Source organism: Dendropsophus ebraccatus, chromosome 1 (genome assembly GCF_027789765.1).
Source record: "Dendropsophus ebraccatus isolate aDenEbr1 chromosome 1, aDenEbr1.pat, whole genome shotgun sequence".
Classification (NCBI taxonomy): Eukaryota; Metazoa; Chordata; class Amphibia; order Anura; family Hylidae; genus Dendropsophus; species Dendropsophus ebraccatus.
The window spans coordinates 111,578,592-111,603,813 of record NC_091454.1 but is presented as its reverse complement, the minus strand read 5'-3'; the positions used below and the strand labels follow the sequence as shown (position 1 = coordinate 111,603,813).

Genomic DNA, 25,222 nt, shown 5'->3' with positions numbered 1-25,222 from the left:
GGCAAGCAGAATAAAATACTAGTTTACCAAAGACTATATAATTTTAGTAATTATGCATATTAATAGATTATTCCCATATGTGTATATATATATATATATATATATATATATATATATATTCTCTGCTATATGTACCTTTACATTAGAATCACAAAACTGCATATTTGCTAAAGACATCAGGAATTAAGGAAAAAGCACAAATCAACGTCAAATGGAAATGGAATAGCCTATCTGCTCCTGTCTCTGGGAGGAAGAGAGAACACATATTGTTGCATAGAGCAGTGAAGCTTGTAATGCTTTACCACAGCAAGAGACCCCGCCTCCTTTCTGTAGCCTGCAGTAAATGGAATTGCTATGTATCTTTTCTTCTTTGTTCATATGGCTGACTAGAATACACATTTACTATCAATCCTTCGATCATGAGAAACTACTGAGATTGCAGATGACAAAATTCCAGCTATCTTGCAGCATTAGGGACAGATTTCCAGGCGAATGACTGTCTCACTTCACTCATCCTCATTTGAACGTTTGCCGGCTTGCAGGGACATGCAATGTAAGTTTTCAGTCTGCCTGAAATCTGTAGATGGCAGCTTTCCTGCACAACACCTTTCCGAACCTCAGGGGATATTCAGCAGGTAAATATTAATATATCTGCATGTATCTATGTATCTTTTCTGTCAACTATTTAGCAATGCTGCACTTCAGGGGCACTGCAGTTGAATGCAGATGTTGCTTCTAATGACTAAAGTCTTAATTGCAATGTATTTCCTTTGATTTTGTCTTTCCTATGCATGTTATACATCACTAGAAGCACCCATGTGCACAATATAGCTACATAATTAATATTGCAATAACATTTGTCCTATGAATTCGTTGCATACATTTGTCAAGTTAAATCAAGTGATGTAAGGGTATATTTATATGTTTCCCATGTATTTTTATACAGCCTTGACTTCTCAGAACCGACAGCAGTTACCTCAGTAGCTGGTGACAACACATAAAAGCCAAACCTCCAATCAAAATCACAAACGCTTATGCAACATATCATTGATAACCATCCAGACATGGCTACTGCTTTGCTAGCTGGAGAGAAACTGAGAGAATTGATACTACCGGGGCAGCAGGATGACAAGGCTGGATCTTTGGCAGCTCTCATGGTCCAGCTAAAACTGGAACTGCCCTTCGATCGTGTGGTTACTATTGGTACAGTTCTTATCCCCATACTTCTTGTAACCTTGGTCTTCACAAAAAACTTTGCTGGTAAGTCAAATGTGATGCAACAAATACAACCTGTTTTGACGTCAAATTTCTAAACACTTGAGGTTCAGCTTATTTTCTCTAAAACATTGTATGGTTTGAAAGCAGCAGTTCAATACAAGAGTCCCTTCTGTACATTCAACACACCACCACAATCCATATGTCATTTTCCATTAACTTTACATTTTGTCATGAGGACTGGATGAATATGTGATCAGCTAATAAATGAGCAAGTGACAGCTTTTTTGCAGAAATGTGGTTAAGATTATTATTGAGGTGAGAAAGTAAATACAGTAATACCTGGCTATTACCTTATCACTGTGCTTATATACCCTAAGGCAGTGCTTCTCAAACTGTGAGGCGGGCCTTACCAGTGAGACGCCCCCTAGTTGTTGGTGAGGAACACAAAGTACAGTAACTGATCTGCACAGGCCTTTTGCTGTTTACTATAATCGCCAATTTATTTTGAGCTTGGGAGACAGGTGAAAGCTAGCCCTAGCATTATTTTCAGCTTTTAAATGGACTTTCACCACATATAGTGAGGCCCAGGCACCCTCTTGGTCAGTCTGGTGAGGCCCAGGCATTGCCTTAGTCTGTTGGGTGAGGCTCCAGTAAAAAAATTTTGAGAAGCACTGCCCTAAGTCTATGCGCAAACAACTAATCGATGTTCATGATCATTAATTCCAGCCATTGTTGTAGTGATTTAGCATTAAACAATGGCTGTTCACTAAAGAAGGCCATTGTTAGTATATAGTGGGAACATAGCATCAGAGGTGGTAAAGTGACAAGGAGATGCAGCAGGATTATGCACTTTCCAGGTACTGTGGGAGATTTATAAAAACAGGTGCACATCTTAATTAATAAAACACTGAGTGCTTGCACTGGACAATTGTTAATTGTTGACCATGTCCTTGATAATAAACCATGTGTGCACTGTTCCTTTTATGTGGGAAATGCAAATGTCCAGTCTAAACATAAAAGCTTGCAATGTCAGCTACTTACTTTTTTGTTTCTTTCATCCTAACAATAACTTAAACCTGTTTACACTATTAGGCCATGTTCACACAACGTAAGTTCCGCAGTAATCACGGTCGTTGTTGCAACGCCCGTGATTAGTATGAAACTTACATTGTGCTGAAGGCTGAGGGAATCCCGGACAGAGCATATACACATAGTATACACTCCAGTTGGGATCCCTAGCGGCACCGCGAGAAACTGATGTCAATTTTCTGCGGCCGCTATTCAATAAATAACGGCTGCAGAAAACCCTGTAAGTGCACACTATGGAGCGAGCGGCTCCAGCTGCACGCTGCATAATGTGCAGTGGGGAGTTCTGATGTGGGTGCACACGGATGATCTTTTCTGAGACTGGCCGTTCTGTTACGCGGTCGGGTCACGGAACAACCAGTCTTATACAGCGTCTGAACATAGCCTTAGGCCTCACACATTGCCTTGTTTAGGATCTTCATCATATTTTGCTATTGATAGATTTAATTATTAGAGTAGAAATAATCGATCTACATCCTAGTTAAGTAACATTATGTTATCAGCATTATAATGAATAGTGTGTGTGTGGGATTCACCCCTTTGGACAAATTAACTAGAAAATACCATAACATGCACATATTTTAAAGGGTAACAAAATAATATACAACGGTACCTTGGTTTAAGAGTAACTTAGTTTAAGAATTTTTTGGTTTAAGAGCTTACAGTTTTTCAAAACTGTGACTTTGTTTAAGAGCATTGCTTTGGTTTAAGAGGTCCCTGTACTGGGTGGGAGGGGGGAGTGGGGGAGGGGCATGGTCTGCATAGCGGGGTCTACAGCTCTGTACTCTGACCCAGGAAGTCTCCCTCACCTTCCAAATCATAGCAGATCCACTTCAGGCTGGGGCTTGCATCAGGGGACAGGACTGTGGAGGTTATCTCGCTCCCCGGACAGAGAGTGCTGCTATACTGTACCTACATCTGCCCTGCTCATTCCTTCATGCTCCCTGCAGTCTCTGTCAGTCCTGATTGGTTCATACTGAATACACCCCCTTTCCCATTGCTGTCATGTGACCACACAGACCTCTGACAGCAGCCCTGCTTCTCTGTTCTAGCCTGTTGTACTACGCTACTGCATTATGGTGATCTGCAGTTCCATCCTGTATCTACAAACTGCTACTGTTTTTCAGGTTTATGCACTTACTATACATTTTACTCCACATGCTATTTTTTATGCTGTACAGTAACTTATAATATCACACATTCAGCTGTTTATAAACGTTTGTTTCATTTGTTTTACATGTTATTCTGAATGTAATATCATTATTTTTGGGTTGTGGAACCAATTGTCTGCATATCAATGATTTCTTATGGGAAAATTTGCTTTGGTTTAAGAGTGTATTTGGATTACAAGCACAGTCCTAGAACGAATTATGCTCGTAATCCAAGGCACCACTGTATATGGATTACATACATTGAAAATTAAGTGTACCTCTAAAACTTATAAACTGTATTTCTTGAAAAAAACACTGACAGCCATGTCTACCTTTACATAACTTTGCGACAAAGGAATTGTTTAAAAAAATGTATTCAAACATACATTTGTTCCTAAAACTCACTCACGAGTGGAGACTTACACACTATTAGTATGATTAAGCGCATATAGCGCAAAAAACACGTTGGTACAGATAGCCTCCTGTTTGGGGCAATTTTAATTTTATTCTTTGGACATGAAATAAAAGTAAAATTTTTAATTTTTCAAGCAATTGGAGTGCTGGACACCTTCACTTTATACTTATCTTTGGACTACAGCGGTAGGCCTCCGCCCATTGTTCCGTGCACCCATCTCCCTATGCACACAAGACACAGGACAAACAACGAGGTGAGATGACCTTATGTTTCACTTTCCCTATATATGACATTTACTATATACCAGAATCTACATTTATTGAGAGTGCACAACATATCATGTATACAATTTACTAAAACTTTTCAAACAGACATTTTAAGTAAAAAGTAAATGAATTTTTCTTTAATAACAAAAATGAACACTGAAGTATAAGTCATAACCAAATAAAAGGTAATGCTAAAAAAAAACAGTGAGACACGCGTGGCTATTTTCATGTGTGCAATAAATAAATCGCAAAACTGCAAGAACATGAGTCAATTTAACTCCTTCATGACCGAAAGGCATTGATGCACGGATGTCCAGGTCACACTGAATCAGTGCTTTCTTCCTCACCTTTTAACAACCATAACACTTTGATTTTTCCATCTACAGGGCTGGTTGGGGTGTCATTTCTTGCACCATAATCTCTAGTTTTGATTGGTATTATATTGGTGTAAAATATATATATATATTTTTTTTTTAAATCAGCAATACTGGTGTTTTTTCCCCTCTTTTTGTTTATGCTGTTAACCGTACAGGAACAATATTGTTATATTTTAATAGATTGAACAATTCTGCACGTTACTGTATATATATAATCATCAGAAAATGGCTGTTTCAAAAGAACGGAGGTAAGGAGATCTCCTCCGCCTGTCAGTGTAAGTGAGTGGGACATCCGCAGCCATGCTTCAGGGGTCCTGATCAGTCAGTGACATGTGCTTATCCCTATCCTGTCACTGACATCTTTAAACGCCACAATCGCTATATATTGCAGCGTTTAAGGAATCAATTACAGGCAGCATCGTGACAGCGCCTGCCTGTCATTACCTGTGGCACCAGCGACTGATGTGTGCGGGACCGCTGACATTGAAGTGGCCCTGCACACATTAAAAACCCCTTCAGTGCAGGGAGGTATAAATACGTTCCTACTGCACGGGGCATGTGCAATAAGAACATATATTTACGTATTGTGGACGTTAATGGGTTAAAGCGGTTGTCAGGCCTAGATTACAAAACTTCACCTTGGCTGCAGGGAACACAACAGTGCTATATACTTACCTGTCCCGCTCTGCCGCAGCTACCGGTTCCGGGCTAAACAGCTGATTCCTGTGAGAATGGCATGTCACTGTAATTTATCATGATGATGACATCAGTGGAAAGTGGAGGACAGCAGGTGAACCAGCAGCTGCCGGACAGGTAATCATATAGCACTGTTCTGTCCCCTGCAGCCCTGCAGAAGCGTATTTTAAAAATTTAGGCCAGCCAAGACCTTTAAAGTGATAATTACATGTAATTTTCTAACTCCTTATACAAACTTTAACTTTAACCAATAATCCTAAATCTCTAAACCTAGAGAATTGAATGGTATACATCATATACTGAATATAAACTCAATGGGAAAAATCACCCTTTGTGATGGAGATGCTCTGGGGCTGTGGGCTCCATCTCTCATATTTTTTGGAGCTGTCTGGCTATTTAAAGTTATTGGGCTACTTTTTGTAGTGTTTCCTCAGCAATCCTCCAGAAGCCTGTCCTGTGCAATCCTATAGTACAGGGGTACTCAACAACATTTAGTGAAGGTCCACTTACCAGGGTCTTTTGTCAGGTGAAGGTCCGAGCTGAACATCAGTTGGAAACGTGTTTTGTTACTTTTCACAAACGTTCAACTATTTACATACAGAATTGATGCTTATTAGCGGGAAAACTGGTGTTTTTTCTCTCTCACCAGCACTTTGATATTGGGTACAAAGGGGGTGACTGCCCTAGTAGTATATAGCCCCCCTGTTGCTCCCCCAGTAGTATATAGTCACCCTGTGCGCTCTCCCCCAGTAGTATATAGCCCCCCTGTGCACTCTTCCCCAGTAGTATATAGCCCCCCTGTGCGCTCTCCCCCAGTAGTATATAGCCCCCCTGTGAGCTCTCCCCCAGTAGTATATAGCCCCCCTGTGAGCTCTCCCCCAGTAGTATATAGCCCCCCTGTGAGCTCTCCCCCAGTAGTATAAAGCCCCCGTGTGCTCTCCCCCAGTAGTATATAGCCCCCTGTGAGCTCTCCCCTAGTAGTATATAGCCCCCCGATGAGCTCCCCCCAGTAGTATATAGCCCCCTGTGAGCTCTCCCCTAGTAGTACATAGCCCCCCTGTGCTCTCCCCCCAGTAGAATATAGCCCCCCTGTGCGCTCTTCCCCTGTAGTATATAGGCCCCTGAGAGCTTCCCCCAGTAGTATATAGCCCCCCTGTGTGCTCTCCCCTTATAGATGGCCCCCAGACAAAAAAAAAACAAAAATACAACTCACCTAGCACCTCGCTCCCCCGCTGCGGCTGTCCTCTTCTTTTCTCCTGTCGGCCCGGCCCCCAGCTAATACGCGCTCTCTGGGGATGTCCCGGGGATTCCCCAGCAGAGCGCGCATCAGTGACCTCAGTGTACGCCGCTGGCCTGTACTTCCGGGAAGTTCAGGCCGGCGGCGTACACTGAGGTCACTGGTGCGCGCTCTGCTGGGCAATCCCCGGGACATCCCCAGAGAGCGCGTATCAGCTGGGGGCCGGGACGACATTGCCCCCAACCCCACAGGCCTACTGAAATCTAAGTACAGTACGCCTATGGGGTGGGAGGCAGTGCAGTGGGGAGCGGGACACATGGGGACCGTCCCGGGACTGGGCGGTTGGGAGGTCTGACCAGGGGTCCGGACAGCTGGCTTCCGCGGTCCGGGTTCGGACCGCCGTCCGCCAGTTGAGGACCCCTGCTATAGTATGCCTACTAAACCTGACCTAAAGACCCTAGGCAAGAAAAAAAAACACCAAATTGCTGTTGTAAATGCTGACTGCAGCAAACACTCTCATTGCGTGGCAATGGAAACAACAGGCCCCACCTCTGTTTACGGATCTAGTTGCTAGATTTAAAGCAATGAGGACACTGGAGTATCTTAAGACATCATTGAACAACAGGCTAGAAGTGTTTCAGAAGATGTGGGCCCCTTGGGATTCACTTGTTAGGTACCTGACCCTACTTTCCCCTCTTCTCCCCTCCTGGCCTTCTCCCTCCCCAGATTTATCATGATTTACTCCCGCTTGCAGGTGTAAATCATGATACAAATTTATATTTTCTCCCGAACATGCGTAGATTTGTTACGCCAGGCACAGGGCCATGCACATATTAGTAAATCCATAAGGGGGTAAAGGGGGGGGCTTTATCTAAAAACTTTTTATTTAAGACTTTATTTAACCCCTTTGTGTCAGCAATATATATATTTACGTTCCTGATGCCGATGCCCTGTGCAGCAGGAACGTATATATACATTCCTGACTGTCAGAGGCTTTTGATGTTGGCAGTACCGCTGCAGTGTGAGCACAAATCAGTGTCCCCAGAGCCGAAGATAATGATTTTAACCCCTTACATGCCGCAATGCATAGTGATTGTGGCGTTTAAGGAAGTCAGTGACAGTTTAAGCACCTGTCATTGACTAATCGGGACCCCTGCAGGCGGGGGGGAAGCCACTTACCTCCGTCCTTTCGGATGGACGATCTGTGCATAGAGTCTGCTCTGAGGCAGACTCTATGTACAGATCGCTGATAGTACTGATCTATGTTATGCTGTGGCATAGCATAGATCTGTATATGCAATCTAATGATTGCATGTTTAACAGTAAAATAAAAGTGTAAAAAGGTGCAATTAAAAAAAAAACATTTTTAAAAGTATTTAAAAAGAAAAACATGTCCTCACCACAGTGAACACCATAAAAAAATATAAAAACTTGCTAGAATATTTTTATCTCACTTATCCCAGAAATGTTATAAACTCTGATGAAAAAGTCATATATACCCCTATGGTAAAAAAAAAACTACAGAAAAAAACGACATACCACAACCTTAAAGTGACTCTGTACCCACAGACCCCCCCCAAATCGCTTGTACCTTGAGATAGCTGCTTTTAATCCAAGATCTGTCTTACGGTCTGTTCGGCAGGTGATGCCGTTATTGTTTTAAAAATCAACTTTTAAACTTGCATCCCCCTGCCCTACGGGAGTGGCCTACATTGTGTATGCATTAGGCTGGCACAACCTCTCTGTTCTTCCTCCCCACACTCTTCATCATTAGGAATGCTCCAGACAGATTGACTACTATTCGTCAGCTGTGTCAGCCCGGCACATGGGCTGGATCGTTAAGGCACCTGTGCAATGTTCAGCATGGAGAAAATGTTCTAGGGGTATTCCTAATGATGAAGAGGGTGGGGAGGAGGGTCAGAGGGGTGGTGCAAATTTAGGGCACAGATATTCTAAGCCACGCCCATAGGGCACGGGGCTGTAAGTTTAAAAGTTTTTAAGACAATAACTGCATCACCTGACGAACGGACCCCAGGACAGATCTTGGATTAAAAGCAGCTATCCGGGGGCGTGGCCAAGAGACGAGAAGGAGCGGACGCATGTAAGCGGAGCTCCGGCAAGACGCGGCACATACACACATCCTGCAGATATCCTGAAGGGGAAATTTTCCTCACCCGACGAGCGGAGTGTCCCCTGAGTGCCCCTGCTCAAGATGACGAGTAAGCGGACCCGGACGGCTGCAGAAAAGCTGCAAGAATATGTCAAGCCGGACATTCAAGATGGCGCCCGCGCCCCTGCGACACAGCTTACCAGGGCCGTTGCAGCGGCTGGCAGGTCAGACATGGGGGACCAGGAGGGAGAGGAGGCCCCAGAGCTGACTCTGAAAGACCTGATGAATGCAATTTCCTCCTGCAAGGCTACGCTGACCACCAAACTAGATGAGGTAAAAATTGATGTTAGCCTCATAAGGCAGGACATGCAGAACTTAAGAGATAAAGTGAAAAGGGCAGAGGATCGAATCTCAGACATGGAAGACAGATTTGACCCAGTGCCTCGGTCTATTGCATCATTGGAGAGAGCAGCTGAGTTCTGGAGACAGAAATCCGATGATTTGGAGAATAGACTGCGACGAAATAATTTGAGAATACTGGGCTTACCTGAAAAGGCCGAAGGCCCTGATCCAGTCTCCTTTACCGAAAAGTGGTTACGCGAGCTTTTTCCGGAGGCTCACTTCTCTGCAGCGTTCGCGGTTGAGCGCGCGCATAGGGTCCCAGCCCGACCATTACCTCCAGGGGCTCCCCCAAGACCCTTCCTGGCCCGTTTACTGAATAGCACGGACAGGGATGTGGCTCTACGCATGGCGCGACAGAAGAGGGAGATTCTGTTTAATGGTGCTGCAGTATCCCTTTTTCCGGATTTCTCGGCAGATTTGCAGAAGAAGAGGGCCACCTTTACTGCAGTGAAGAGGCGGCTACGTGAGATGGAGATCTCCTACTCCATGGCTTACCCGGCACGTCTGCGGGTCGTGGATGGCGATCGCTCGGTGTTCTTTAATACGCCGCAGGAGGCTGAGGAGTGGGCCTCGCGGCGCGGAAATGCCGCCCGCAGAGACAGAGACTGAGGATTGTGTATGCCTTTTGCTCTATGTGTGGGTGTCGTGTGGGGGCAATTGGAAGAAAATGTGTGGCGCCTTCTGTTCTTCTTTTGCTGTCGCCTGCCTGTTAGACACCGCTATGATGGAGGGGTATTTGTACTGTCCTGATATGTGTGTGCCGCCATTACTTTTATGCTCTTCTGATATCCTGTGTCCCACAGTATTGAGAAGCCCACATGTATGTGTTCATTAGTGTGGAAGTTTGGCTCAGATGATTCTATCTCCTTGTACAGATGATTCTATCTCCTTGTAAGTGCTGTCCGGGTCCTAAGTTTGAGTAGACATAAGGGGCGCTGTTGCCTGTATATCTCTTGCGTTTCACCCTTATCGAGTAGTTGATAGTTTTAATATGTGTGTGTGCTGGGGTCTTCCCCTGTAACCATGATGCCACCTATGATAACACCCAGTGGCACTAAGGCACAGACTTTGTGGTGCCATTCTTGTGCCTTACTATTTCTAGCATTATACTTCAGTTACAGCCCGGTTGGCTGTTGTAGTTTTCTGCCACTAGAGGGCGCCGTTGCCCTATATTCTTGCCGACTTTTCTATTGTATATATATATATGTTCATACTGGTCTCTCTTCTGCAATCTCTCTGATGGATGGTTCGAGGTGGGGGAGGGATGGAAAGGTCCTTTTCCTATGCTGCAAAAGTTGTTAATAGTGCCATGCTGTCTCTAACGGTGATGTCCTGGAATATCAGGGGGATGAGTAGTCCGAGGAAACGTGTGATCATAGCCTCTCACGTACGTCAGTATAACCCTCATATAGTGTGCATCCAGGAATCCCATCTCACTCCACAAACGACTAAATGGCTTAAAAAACCCTGGGTTCAGTGGGCGGTGCATTCCTGTGGAACCTCACATTCCAGGGGGGTCTCACTCCTCGTGCATAAGTCCATTAAATGGAACCCCGAGACGGTTCAGAGTGATCCCAATGGTTGCTATGTATTTGTTTCCGCCACGATTGATAATGATCCATATGTTCTGTTGGGGGTATACTTGCCTCCTCCCGCTTCTATGAGCATTCTGCATCGGGCGGCTATGTTTGCAGCCTCCCATCCGGGTGCCAAGGTTCTCTGTATGGGAGATGTGAATATGGTCGGGGACACCGCATTGGATAGACATGCTAGCGCCCCTCCTCACCCGATAACCCCATTACAAACTTTCTTAACTGACATGGGCTGGGTGGACATCTATCGCTTCCGATTTCCCACACAACGTACTTACTCCTGTCATAATATTGGATGTAATACCCTCTCTAGAATAGACTATATATTTAGCAGTCCATGTGTTATTCCTTTTGTCTCCCACATAAGATATGGGGCGAGAGGCCCGTCGGACCACTCACCGGTTATTCTAGACATCACCCTGAGGGAATGCCCTAAACCTAAATCTCATCGCATACACCCGTTCTGGCTTAAATTAATTGGGGAACACGATAGGATACCCGACCAGCTACAGGTGTTCTTCACGGTGCATGTGGAGCACGATGACAGAATGGTTGTATGGGAAACGTTCAAAGCTTACCTGAGGGGGTGTATGCAATCCACAATTTCTTATATTAAAAGGGAGAGTGCTAGAGAGGAGAGGGATCTAGCACAACTATGTTTGGATCTGGAAAGAGTGTATGTTGCAGACCCATCTGAGGCAAACAAAAACCGATGGATGAATGTGGGTAGACAATATCTTTTATGCATCCGTGAGAAAGCTGACAGGAAATTATTTTTTGCAAAACAATCTTTCTTTGAGTTGGGCAACCAGTCGGGTAAACTGTTGGCCTTCCTGGTTCACCGTGACTCTCAGTCTCCGGCCGTTCTAAAAATTATAGACCAGACAGGGACTTCACACTGTACGAACACAGCTATTGCTGCTCAGTTTCAGGCTTTCTACGAAGAATTGTATGCCTCGAGGGCTACTTACAGTATGGATATATTAAATAGTTACCTAGATGAGATTAACTTCCCGACCTTGTCTGTAGACGAGAAAGAGGCATTGGAGGCTGATGTCACGGTGGAGGAGGTGGCCGCGGCGATCGCTGACATAAAGAAGGGCAAATCCCCGGGACCGGATGGTATCCCGGCGGAAGTATACCAACTGTATACGGAACAGATAACGCCTGCGCTGGTGGCCATGTACCGTGAGGCTCTGCGTACTGGTACTCTCCCCGAATCCCTGTACGATGCAACTATAGTGGTGTTGTTAAAACCTGATAAGTGCCCGCATGAGTGTACTTCATATCGCCCCATATCGCTCCTCAACCTGGATTATAAAATCCTGGCTAAATTATTGGCTAATCGATTAAACAAAGCGATTTTGAGTATTATTCATTGTGACCAATCAGGTTTTATGCCAGGACGATCTACGTCAGAAAACATTAGACGAGTGCAGGCGGTGGTCCAGGTGGGGGGAGCGAGGAAAGCAGATTGGGCGATTGCATCGTTGGATACGGCCAAGGCGTTCGATTCCGTGGAATGGCCTTACTTAATGGAGGTACTGAGACGGTTCGGCTTTGGCCCTATCTTTATTGAATGGGTGTCTATCCTCTACTCCTCCCCTAGAGCCAATATTTTGGTTAATGGTCTGCTTTCTCCATATTTTAAGCTTGCTAGAGGCACCAGACAGGGTTGTCCCCTATCACCCCTCCTGTTCGCGGTGGCAATAGAACCTCTGGCACTCACCATTAGACAATCATCGGCTTATAAAGGTGTAGTTAATGGCATCAGGGAGGACCGTATCGGTCTCTACGCCGATGATATGGTGCTCTTTATGTCGGAACCCGAGAAAACATTGCATATTGCCATACAAATTGTTGAGAGGTTTGGATCCTTTTCCGGCCTTCAAATCAACTGGACTAAATCTTATTTCATGCCGCTGCAGGAGGGGGGATGGGGGTCACAAGTTCGGGATCTCAGGGTGGTGCACAGCTTTAAATACTTAGGAATTATAATTAATAAAAATCCCTCAGAAGACCTTCGAACTAATGTGTTTCCCCTATTAGAATATATCCGTACTAAATTTCACAATTGGACCTCCCTGCCACTAGCAGTCGCTGGCCGCATTAACCTTATTAAAATGATTGTTTTGCCCAAATGCTTATATATCCTCGAGCATGCGGCGGTCCCGGTCCCTCTGTATTTCTTTAAAAGGCTCCATTCACTGTTTCACCCTTTTGTGTGGGGTTCTGGCAGGGCTAAACTGAAGCAGACTACCCTACAACGCCCTAAGGATATGGGGGGTATGGCGCTGCCTGACATGCTTATTTACTACCTGGCTGGGCAATTACGATACCTTGCTAAATGGGCGGAGGCGGCTACTTTACCCAACAGGGAACATCACCTGGCCCACATCCTGGGCCTTGAACATTTATGGCCCGTACTGGAGGGGGGGATGCCCCGTGGTACCAAACTACTCCCGATGCATAAATTGGGGAGACAGGTATGGGTGGAAACTAGGAAACTCCTTGCATTTACGGATAATATGCTTGAAATGCCCCTTTGGCATAATCCCCAATTCACCCATATGTCTGGAGCAATAGAGCCCTCCTTCTGGATAAATCGAGGGGTTACGAGGGTGGGGGACGTATATGGGAGTCACGGATTTTATGATTTTCAGCATTTTCAGGATACTTTTGGGCTCCCCAGAGAATCAACTTTTCGGTATATTCAGTTGAGGCATGCCTTTAGGGCTCAGTTCCCCCCCACTGGACCACCGTTCTCTAAATTCCCGCTGATAGGGATAATCAAATCTCAGGGCCCAAGGGGTCTCATTTCTGCTATTTACTCCTATTTGCTTCGCTCCAAATTGGAACTAGACACCCTCCCGGTCAGGGCTAGGTGGGGAGCCAGGATACCTGACATTACAGATGATATGTGGTCGGATATGTTGGCCTCCCATGTATTAGTATCCCCTGCTGCAACCAATAAACTTACACAACTTTTTATTACGCATCAGAGCTATTTGACCCCAATTAGGTTGCATAAGATGGGCAGGTGCCCTGGGACGGAATGTCACCGTTGTAGAACTCCTTCCGCCGATTTTTGGCATATGATGTGGGTCTGCCCACCGGTGCATGACTTTTGGCGACAGGTGATGGAGGTCATTGAATTAGTGTTAACAGTGGCTGTGCCACATGATCCTAAAATATGTTTGTTTGGGCTCTTAGATGAGGAACAATGGTCACATCACCAGAGAACATTTGTGCGGGAAGCCTTATTCATGGCACGGAAAACGGTGGCCATCAGATGGATGGATACAAGGCCACCTACTGTGCGGAAATGGAAAGCACTGGTGAACTCAATGCTACCATACTTGTATGTGACTTACAAAAATAGGGGGTGCGTATCAAAATTCAATAAGGTATGGGGAGACTGGTGCTCGTCACCATGTACTAACTACTCTCCCAATCAATATATGAGAGCGAGACAAGAGGCGTAGGGGGCGAGGCCCCAGTAAGTTCGAGGTCCTGAAGTGTGAAATTTTCTTTGTGTTGACCATCCACCCTTTTGTTCCCCTTCTGTGTCACCTATGATACCTTTTTTGTGTTAGTGTCGAGGAGAGACCTGTTATATACACATTGATAACGGCAAACTGCCTCCTGATGCTGTATGTCACTTTTCTTGAACTTTCTATGTAATATGCGGATGTCAATGTTTGTATATGATGGTGTACATACTTCAATAAAACGAGTTTAAAAAAAAAAAAAGCAGCTATCCGAAGGTGCAAGTGGTTTTGGGGGGTCAGATTGTGGGTACAGAGTAGCTTTAAATTGAAAAGTTAAAAACCCTAGGGATGGGAAGTCAGGCTGTTATCAGTTGTACTCCTGGGAGAATGCCTTGCTGCATCCAGAAGGCCAAAACAGGCAGTAGAATCCAGCCAAAGATTGCTGATTTTAGTGTCAAGTTTGCTCAGGTATACACCACTAAAAGGCAAAGCACTGCATCAGTAGTGGTCTGAGCCATTAGGAACAAGACCCAGTCATCAGAAAGAATTGCAAATGGTCACAGGGACGTGCCACTAAGTAACATGGTCAGCTCCCAGTCCTCTCCAGCACCACCCATCTATCATGTGGTATCTATTCATTAATCTATAAAAAGGGACCTCATGCTTTATCTGTATGGCTATGTTCACACAACGTTTTTTCATCTCTGTTTAAAATTATGTCTCTTATTTTCAGCCTAAAATAATGGACATCATTTAGCAGCCTGGTCTCCCCTTAGTCCAATGACGGCTGTTGGTACATTATTCTAGTTTGGGATTACTAATTGCCCTTTGGGTGCGGCTTAATTGAAAAGTCTATTGAATTTAATAGTAAAAATGGAGAAAGAATGGTGACAAAAGAAAAACTGTGTGTGTGAACAGCTAATAAAAAACGTCCGCTGTTTGCAAAAGATGTCCGAAAGTAACAAACATGAACATAATGTTCATGTTTGTTACTTTGATGTCCGCGGCAATAACATCCGTTATTCAATACATTGTGTGCATTGGATGCCCGTCTTTTCATTCACTTCAATGCATTGCCGTTGTAGTCAGTTAAATTGCGGCAAAACCAGATGGTATTTTAGGCTATGTTCACACTATGGAACAGACCGACCGTTCCGTGACCCCGGCCGGGTCATGGAACGGCCGGTCTGTGCCCGGATCTTCACTTAAGTACCGGCCGGATGATCCGTCCGGCATCAGAGCTTCCCATAGCACACAGTGAAGCAAGCGGCCGGAGCCGCTCGCTTCATTGTGTGCACTGACAGGGCTTTCTGCGGCCGGAATTCACTGAATTCCGGCCGCAGAAAACTGACCTGTCAGTTTTGTTCCAGCACCGCATGGGATCCCGGCCGGAGCGTGTACGTTGTGTGTACGCTCCGGCTGGGATCCCATTCAACATAAAACTATGTCACACACCGCAAGACTATGGCCGTAGTTCTGCGGCGAGAACTACGGCCGTAGTTTTACGTAGTGTGAACATAGCCTTAAATTGCAAAAGAGGCCGCCTTCTCTCTATTTTTTAGGTTGTCTGAACTTAGCCTTCAGCTGTTATAAAATGTTTATATAGTTTTGATCTGTTATTGGCCTACTACCAATGATGGAGTATAAACACATTCTCTGGTCATTTAGTTTTGTTGAACACTTTATAATGTATTTTGAATGGAACTGTTGTACTTAACAAAGGTTCATTAAATTCACTCATTCTTGAATAGTCTTGCAGTAAATAAAAGTGTAGGATCTCCATCAAACGTTTGTAACAATACATGAGTATATTCTTCAAAGCCTTCCTCTGTATGCCTACAATAGGTACACTTTAATTGAATAGATATGCATTTACTTAACTATTCTTCAAACAACACTGATATGTATTTTTGTAGATATCAACAGCTACTGACAAAAAGAAGAGATGTATTGTTACAAAGCACACATCCCAATATTCTCAATATACAAACGCACTAGTCATATGGATAAGCTCATCATTTATTTCTAATGTTGCATTTCTCATAACATATACCCCATTCAAAAAATCATTTCATTTAAAAATTCTAAAATATTTTATAATATAAAGAAAGAAATACTTTTTGTTTCCACTTGAATAGCCTGCATTAGTTGAACAGATGGCTCACTTCTCATGTATGTATATTATTTGTTGAAAATACATATCCCTTTGTGACTATTTCATGTACAGATTGACAAATGAATTCTGCACCATCTGTGTCTCGTTATAATTACATTTTGGCCATGCTACATATTTATAGGGGAAGAGACAGATTTCTTTGCTTTATATAGCTATATATTATATGCTGGGTGAGGCAAGTGCATAAATTTGTGTAATACTACAGTTAAAGACATTGAAGCAATAAAACACAAGGCTGGCAACTATCATCACAGCAGTCTATTATATTATAGATCTATATGCAGTCAAACTAAGTTACAATGATAATTCTAATGACTGCTTCTACATGAGTGTGAAGCTCTACAAAACACGCACTCATTTTGATGCCTGATCAAAGATCTGAGAACCACAGATCCATTGATGTTAGCTTGATTTGTTTTATCTAAAATATTTTTGTTCCCATATATATTGTACTTGTAGAAACTATGCATTCAGATTTTGTAAGTGTATTCTACAAGCAAGTAATTAGTTATATCCAGTACAATCACACTGCTTGTCAAGACAAATACAGTGGTGCCTTGGATTACAACCATAATTCATTCCGGGTCTGTGCTTGTTATCAAAATCACTCTTAAACCAAAGCAAATTCCCAAAAGAAATTATTGGTTCCACACCCCCAAAATAATCATTTTTTTATTCTGAATAACATGTAAAACAAATGAAACAAACATTCAGAAACAGCTGAATATGTGCTATTATAAGTAACTGTACAGTATAGCCATCAGCATGTGGAGTACAATGTCTAGTATGTGCATAAACCTGAAAAAACAGAAGCAGTTTGTATATACAGGATGGAGCTGCAGATCCCCATAATGCAGTAGTGTAGTACAACAGGCTAGAACAGAGAAGCAGGGCTGCTGTCAGAGGTTTGTGTGGTCACATGACTGCAGTGGGGAAAGAGGTGTGTGTTCAGCCTGGACCAATCAAGGAGTGAGAATCAGAGCTGTTCAGGAGGACAGTGACAGAAACTTTTCTGCACAGCAGTGTAAATGGAGGATTGTGAGTGCAGGCACAATATAGCAGCAGTGTGTTTAGTTGAGTGTGAGTGCAGGCACATTATAGCAGGAGTGGAGAGGATGGGAAACACAAGGGCGGACAGAGACTGCAAGGAGATGAAGGAATGAGCAGGGCAGATGTGGACACAGTATAGCAGCACTCTCTGTCCGGGGAGAGAGGGGTTACAGCTATGAAGAGATTACCTCCACAGTCCTGTCCCCTGATGCAGGCCCCAGCCTGAAGTGGATCTGCTATGATTTGAAAGATGAGGGAGACTTCCTTGGTCAGAGGACGGTGCTGTAGACCCCGCTATGCAGACCCTGCCCCTTCCCTACTCTCCCTCCCACCCAGTACAGGAAGCTCTTAAACCAAAGCAATGCTCTTAAACCTAGTCACAATTTTGAAAAACTGTGAGCTCTTCTTGCAAAACGCTCTCAATCCAAGTTACTCTTAAACCAAGGTACCACTGTATTGCATTATTTTATACTATTCCTTTTTCAGGTGCAAGTCAATGATTGTGATCAGAGATTAACAAATTTACAGTAATAAAGCAAATCGCTTCATTATATCTGCAATCCACTAATCAGCCTGCTGCTTTTTAGCTAACTGCTGCTCCGTGCCGCTCCACCCCGGGTGCTGGGAAAAGCTGTATCCAGTCCTGAGAAAATGGGAGAGATTTCCCAGGACTAGATCCAGCTTTTCCCAGCACCCAGGGAGGAGCAGTATGGATCAGCAGTGAAATAAAAGGCAGCAGGCTGAGCAGATTGCAAAGCTAATGAAGCCCTTTGCTTTATTAATGTAAATTCGCTCATCTCTAATTGTGATGCAACTTACCCTATAATTGTGTATATTAAGGGTAGCTTCGCACGTACCGGATCTGCAGCGGATTTCACGCTGCGATTTTCGGATCCGGGTATAGTGAAGCTCTATCAGGTCCCATACCCGCAGTGGACCCGGCCCCTTTAACCCCCGGCTGCCACGCTGCCCCCAGCCCCAGCCCGAAGCATACATTACCTGCTCGGCGCCGCGGCTGAGTGAAGCTCAAAATAAAAGTTTGAATCACCCTCCTTTTCCCATGTTATAAAAATAAATAAATAAACATGTTTTATTACGTGCGTAATTGCCCAAAATATTAATTTTTAATTACGCATGGTAAACGGCGTAAGCACAAAAAAAAAAAACAAAGTGCAAAATTGCACATTTTTGGTCAAATCAAATCCAGAAGAATTGTAATAAAAAGCGATCAAAAAGTCGCATATGCGCAATCAAGGTACCGATAGAAAGAACACATCATGGCGCAAAAAATCTCACACAGCCCCATAGACCAAAGGATGGAGCGATTTTAAGGAACATATATTTGTTAACAATCGTTTGAATTTTTTAAAAGCCATCAAATAAAAAAAAAAAAAAAGTTATACGTTACATATCGTTGTAATCATAACGACCTGAGGAACATATATAACAAGACCCCAGGGCGAACGGCGTAAAAACAAAAAAAAAATCCCTTTTTTTTTCAATTTCACCATATATTGAATTTTTATTTTTTTTGGTTTCGCAGTGTACTTTATGCATAAATTCAGCCTGTCATTGCAAAGTACAATTAGTGACGCAAAAAATAAGGGCTCATGTGGGTTTCTAGGTGAAAAAATGCAAGTGCTATAGACTTTTAAGTACAAGGAGGAAAAAACGAAAACGCAAACATTTGAATTGGCCCGGTCCTCTAAGGGTTAAACTACTGCTCTATCAATCTCCCTATTCCTGAAAAAAAGCTAGATGTGCTCAGAATTCTAGTGAAAAATGGATAATGAAGAATAAAAAGAAGTTGTAATTTTTTTAGAAGCAAGCGACTGACCCCTCAGGGTGCTGCTGCAGACGCTAGACTTCTAATGCTGTGTGGCCCTGGAGAAACCTATTTACCATATTTTCTGAGTTTACATATAAAATAGCTCATTGCATCTTCATTCTTTCCAGAATCATTTCTAAAGTAATGTGATTTTTGTCTATGGGACTGCAGCATTCAAACCATTGCTGACATATTTCTACATATATATCAACATACCTCTGGATTGAATATTGTTCAAGCTAATTTATTTATCTTCTAGTACATTTAATTTCTCTGATGGACATATACACATGTTCACATATACTATTCACATAGAGGATCACATTCTATCACTTTACATGCATTTATTTTTCAGAGCTTCTTTTGTAGGTTAAAACTACAGCAGTGACTTTTCTCTCTGTTATACAGAGGAACCAATATATTGCTACACACCTCACAACTTCACCCGGGACCAAGCATTGTATGCCAGGGGATATTGCTGGACAGAACTTAAAGATGCACTTCCAGGTGTGAATGCTAGTCAATGGCCTTCATTGTTTGAACACAAGTTCCTCCCATATGCTCTTCTGGCCTTTGCCGGAATCATGTATATCCCTGCCCTAGGATGGGAGTTCCTTGCCTCAACAAGATTGACTTCAGAATTAAACTTCCTGCTTCAAGAAATTGACAACTGCTACCACCGAGCAGCAGAGGGAAGAGCACCAAAAATCGAAAAGCAAATTCAATCAAAGGGACCTGGTATTACAGAACGAGAGAAGCGTGAGATTATAGAAAATGCGGAAAAGGAAAAGAGCCCTGAACAAAACCTATTTGAAAAATATCTAGAAAGGAGAGGTCGGAGTAACTTTTTAGCTAAGCTATATTTAGCAAGACATTTGCTCATTATATTCTTGAGTATCATACCAATTACTTACTTAAGTACTTATTATGCTACACAGAAGCAGAATGAATTCACATGTGTTATAGGAGAGCCCCATCTAAAAACTAGTAGCTCAAAATTACATATAAGAGTAAATTGCAAGTTGCCATCGGTTCAGCTCCAAAGAATTATTGCTGCCGTAGATATTTTTCTTCTTAGTTTCATGAATTTAATAATTCTCATAAACTTAATACACCTTTTCATTGTAAGAAAGTCCAACTTTATTTTTGACAAATTAAATAAAGTTGGCATAAAGACTAAGAAGCAATGGCAAAAATCCCAATTTTGTGATATAAATATTCTAGCTTTGTTTTGTAATGAAAACCGTGACCATATCAAATCTTTAAATCGCCTTGATTTCATAACCAATGAAAGCGACCTTATGTATGACAATGTGGTTCGCCAACTACTAGCAGCATTAGCACAGTCAAATTATGACGCCACACCTACAATGCGAGATTCCGGGATTCAAACTGTGGACCCAAATCTTGACCCAGCAGACATAGATGTTAATGAACAACTTGTTATAAAGCGGCCTAGAAAGAAAATGAAGTGGATCCCAAGTAGCAACCCTTTACCCCAACCCTTTAAGGAACAATTAGCCATAATGAAGATTGAAAATAGTAAGCCAGAAAAGCCAAAGCCAGTAAGGAGGAAAACTGCTTCAGACACTTTAGTTGCTCCACTTTTAGAAGCTTCTTCTAAATCTTTACCCCAGCCTTCATCTCAAAAGATTGATGCCAGCACCATGTCAAGCATCATTAGTGAGAAAAAACATTCTCGGCACTTCTCTTTAGATGTTCAACCATATGTTCTTAGCAATAAAAAGGCCAAACCAGAGACACAAGAAACTGCTCCTATTGCAACATCTGAAAGCCACGATAATATTTTTTTAAGCCAAAATGAAGGTGTGATGGCACATGTGTCAGCCTCTGTCAAAGGTAAGGCCTGCATAGTCATGTATGTGCGCTACTTCCAGTAAGTGGGGGTCATGTGGAAAATACATGAAACATATGTAATTTTGCATTAAATGGGTCTGCTATATCTATTTTTGATAAAATATGAGTTAAAAAGTTTGGATACACCGTTCAATGGTTTTTATTGTTTTTTGAAGGAACACATATGGAATTAAGTAGTAAACAAAATTGTTTAAAAAAAAATCCACGTAAAGGCAACAGCCACATAAACAGGTAAAGAGAAACAACAGTCCAGTATTAATTTAGACCATGAAGGTCAGTCACTGTGAAAAATGCAAGAACTTCAAGTGCAGCCATGAAAACAATGAAACGCTATGGTAAAAATAACTCTCATCAGGACCACCCAGGAAAATGAAGACCAAGAGTTATCTTCTGCTGCTGAGGATAATCATTAGGCCCCCTTCACACATCCGGAAAAACCACCCGGATTTCCTATCAGGAAATCCGGACGGATTTTCGGACCCATTTACTTTAATTAGGCACGGACACCCTTCCGGAAAAATGATCCTGAAAAAATAGGACATGTCCTATTTTTGTCCGGAATTCCGGTTCGGACGCAGGTCATGATGGGAGTTGTACTTCTGCAGCCTGCGGCCATCCAGGTTGCAGAAGTACAACTCCCATCATGCTTTGCTGACAGGTCATGATGGGAGTTGTACTTCTGCAGCCTGCGGCCATCCAGGTTGCAGAAGTACAACTCCCATCATGCTTTGCTGACAGGTCATGATGGGAGTAGTACTTCTGCAGCCTGCGGCCATCCAGGTTGCAGAAGTACAACTCCCATCATGCTTTGCTGACAGGTCATGATGGGAGTTGTACTTCTGCAGGCTGCAGAAGTACAACTCCCATCATGACCTGTCAGCAGGGCATGATGGGAGTTGTACTTCTGCAAGCTGTGGCCATCCAGTTTGCAGAAATACATCTTCCACCATGTCCTATTTTTCCTTCTGATCAGGAAATCCTGAAGGTTTTTCCTGATGGTTTCCTGAAGGTAAAAACGGATTACTGTCTGGAAATCCTGATACTTTCCTGATGACATTTGAGGTCTCCTGATCAGGATTTCCTGACAGTAAAAACTGACACGGATGTGTGAATGGGGCCTTAGAGTTACCAGCCTTAGAAAACACAAATTATAGCACCTCAGATTAGAGAAGATTAGAGCATAAATACCCCACAAAGATCAAGTAGCAGACACATTTCAACATCAGCTATACAGAGAAAACTACAAGATTCAGGCCTTTATAGTCATAATGCTTCAAAGTCCCAATCCCATTGTTAAAAACCCTATTGTTTAGGTTACTGACCACCAATCTGCTCTAAAGGCCCTATTACACAGAACGATTGTCGCCCCGCGGAACAGGAGCGGCAGCAGCAGACCACTGCTATATGCTAAGTTTGCTCGTTTGCTCCTCTCACTCTCCCCGTGTAATAGAAGCTTTTAAAAGTGCTGAATGATAACATAGACAATGACCTGTCAACAATGGGAGAAAAAGACTGGCAAATCAGGAGAAGGAGACAAGTTTGCTATATGAATGTATTTTCAAAAATATTTCACGAGCGCTACGAGTATGACTATATTAACCGACAAGAGAAAACCCATTTAACCCCTTAATGACGGAGCCAATTTTTGTTTTTTCGTTTTTTCCTCCTTGTGTTTAAAAGGCCATAGCATTAGTATTTTTTCCCCTACAGACCCACATGAACCCTTATTTTTTAACAGTCTTAATTTGAAGGAGCGGCGATCGGCCGCGGTCCCGGGCTGCAGATAGCTGTCGGGGTTGCGGTGCGCCCCGCCTCTGAACTCCCCTAGCGACGAGATGGCGTAAATATACGTCATCCGTCACTGAGGGTTTAATGAAACCATCACTTGTCTTTCAACAGGACAATGACTCCAAACAGCCCTCCATACTATGTAAAGGGCTTTTGACTAAGAGGGAGGGTGATGACAATCTTATCTAGATGACATAGCCTCCACAATCACTCAACCTAAACCCAAATGAAATAGATTGGGATGAGATAGACCAGAGAGAGAAAGAAAAATTACCCTACAAGTGCTCAGCTACTGTGGGAATTCCTTCAAGACTGCTTGAAAACCATTCTAGGTGACTACTTCATCAAGCTGCTTGAAAGAAGGCCAAGAGCGACAAAGTTGTCAATGCAAAAGGGTGCTACTTTGGAGAATGTAAAACATCAAACTTATTCTGGTTTGTCACTTTTTATTGTTTACTACTTTAATCCATGCATTCCTTTATAGTTTTTATATCTTTAACATGAATCTAAAATATAGAAAAAAAAACCATGGAATGAAAAGGTATGTGCACACATTTGAGAGGTACTGTACATGGATTCATTACTGCTTATTAGAAAGAACAAAGCAATCCTTATAGCATTAATAATACTCAAGAAACTACATAGATTTAACATTTCCTGCAAATTATGAAGTGAAAGTAGTGACATTTCATTGCATCTAATGGCTACAAGTTTCAAGCCATACTGCAGTGTGAAATGCCAATGACAATACAAGTATATCATATGAATAAAAATGATTTATGTAGATATTCCTTGGCTTCTTTTAGACTGTGCTTATAGTCTGGCATCTGGTATTCTAGTTTTCTGTGAGTGCTATCCTAATAGGTTTATTAGTATATCACTGATGAGCTTCAATTGTTACACTGCTATAGTTACATAGGGGGAGATTTATCAAACATGATATAAAGTGAAACTGGCTCAGTTGCCCCTAGCAACCAATCAGATTCCACTTTTCATTCCTTACAGACACTTTGGAAAATGAAAGGTGGAATCTGATTGGTTGCTAAGGGCAACTGAGCCAGTATCACTTTACACCATGTTTGATAAATGAATATAGTAACTATATACTAGTATACTAGGCCATGTTCACACTACGTATATTTTCGTAAAGTACGGTCATTGTTGCCGATTGTAACAACGGCCGTAATTAATGCGAAAATATACGTTACCTGGCCTCTATGGAATCCCGGCCGGAGTGTATACACATTATATATGCTCCGGTCGGGATCCCTAGCGGCGCCACAAACAACTGACATGTCAGTTTTCTGCGGCTGCTATTCATTAAATAGCGGCTGCACAAAACCCTGTCAGTGCACACTGTGGAGCTAGTGGCTCCGGCCGCTCGCTCCATAGTGTGCAGTGGGGAGTTCTAATGTGGGCACGCACGGATGCACCCGCATCAGAACTCAGCGGCCCTAAAGATCATCCGGCCGGTACTGCAGCTGGATGCTGGCTGGTACTGCGGTACATGCGGCCAGTACTGGCTGGGATGATCTTTAATGAGACCGGCCGTTCTGTGACCCGGGCGGGTCATGGAACAGCCGATCCCATACTGTGTATGAACATAGCCTTAAACAACATTGCTGAAAGCATTGTGGGCATTCTTGCATTCTAAAATGTATGTTGTTTTTTTTTAACAGATGCATCAAAAGCTACTAAATTTATTGAGAAAGAAAACCAGCCATTATCTGAAAGCTGTATAGATGTTTCAGTCTCTGGAACATTTCTCACTTGTGGCAGTCACATGGTGAGCGCTGCAGTTTCAACATCAAGTGTCTCCCTCAGTCAGGTGAAGCCTGAGCCAATGAGTGTATTCAACCGTAACCCAACTCATCCATTGCTCCACATAAGCACTTTATATGAGGACAGGGAGGAACATGTTACTCTGATAGACAGAGACCACTCGTCTCCTGACTCAGCAGATATCATTTCAGTTATACCACCAAAGCAAGTCATGTTAGCTCCTTATGAAGAACCTAGGGCTATTATAAGTTCAGTGGACTACTAGATTTAATAGGCTGCATTACACTATCATGCAAACTCACTGCATGAGCATGGAAAATAAAAAATTAGCTATCTTCTAAATATGCAACCAGCAAGTTTCACACAGCTTAGTCACCACTGTTGGGGATCTAAAGATTCCATGTAGTCAGCAGTGTAAAGCACAAGTTATATTGATTCTACCAGATAATGCAGCATGACACTCAGGCAGTATACAAACACTGGGCTAAATTCAGACTGGCCAGGATATCTACTCATCATTCAGTAACATTGTACTAGCGCTACCTGGTTAGGCTTGGTTTACCAAAATATGCTATGTGCAGAGGTATTTATATTGTAATTCACAAATCACATATTGTATTTATTGGAGGGCCTTTGAAAAGTAATCATTGTTATTGTTAGGGGTCCTAACAGTATTTTC

The 25,222-nt window shown here is 43.0% G+C and overlaps 1 protein-coding gene across 1 annotated transcript; it reads left to right on the top strand.

The window, feature by feature from the left end:
- The first annotated feature begins 1,034 nt into the window (after nt 1-1,034).
- PANX2 (pannexin 2) lies at nt 1,035-24,808 on the top strand. The gene is made up of 3 exons (XM_069956110.1): nt 1,035-1,260; nt 19,504-20,955; nt 24,441-24,808. Exons 1-3 carry the CDS (start codon nt 1,035-1,037, stop codon nt 24,806-24,808), a joined length of 2,046 nt encoding a protein of 681 aa, XP_069812211.1.
- Nucleotides 24,809-25,222: the final 414 nt, after the last annotated feature.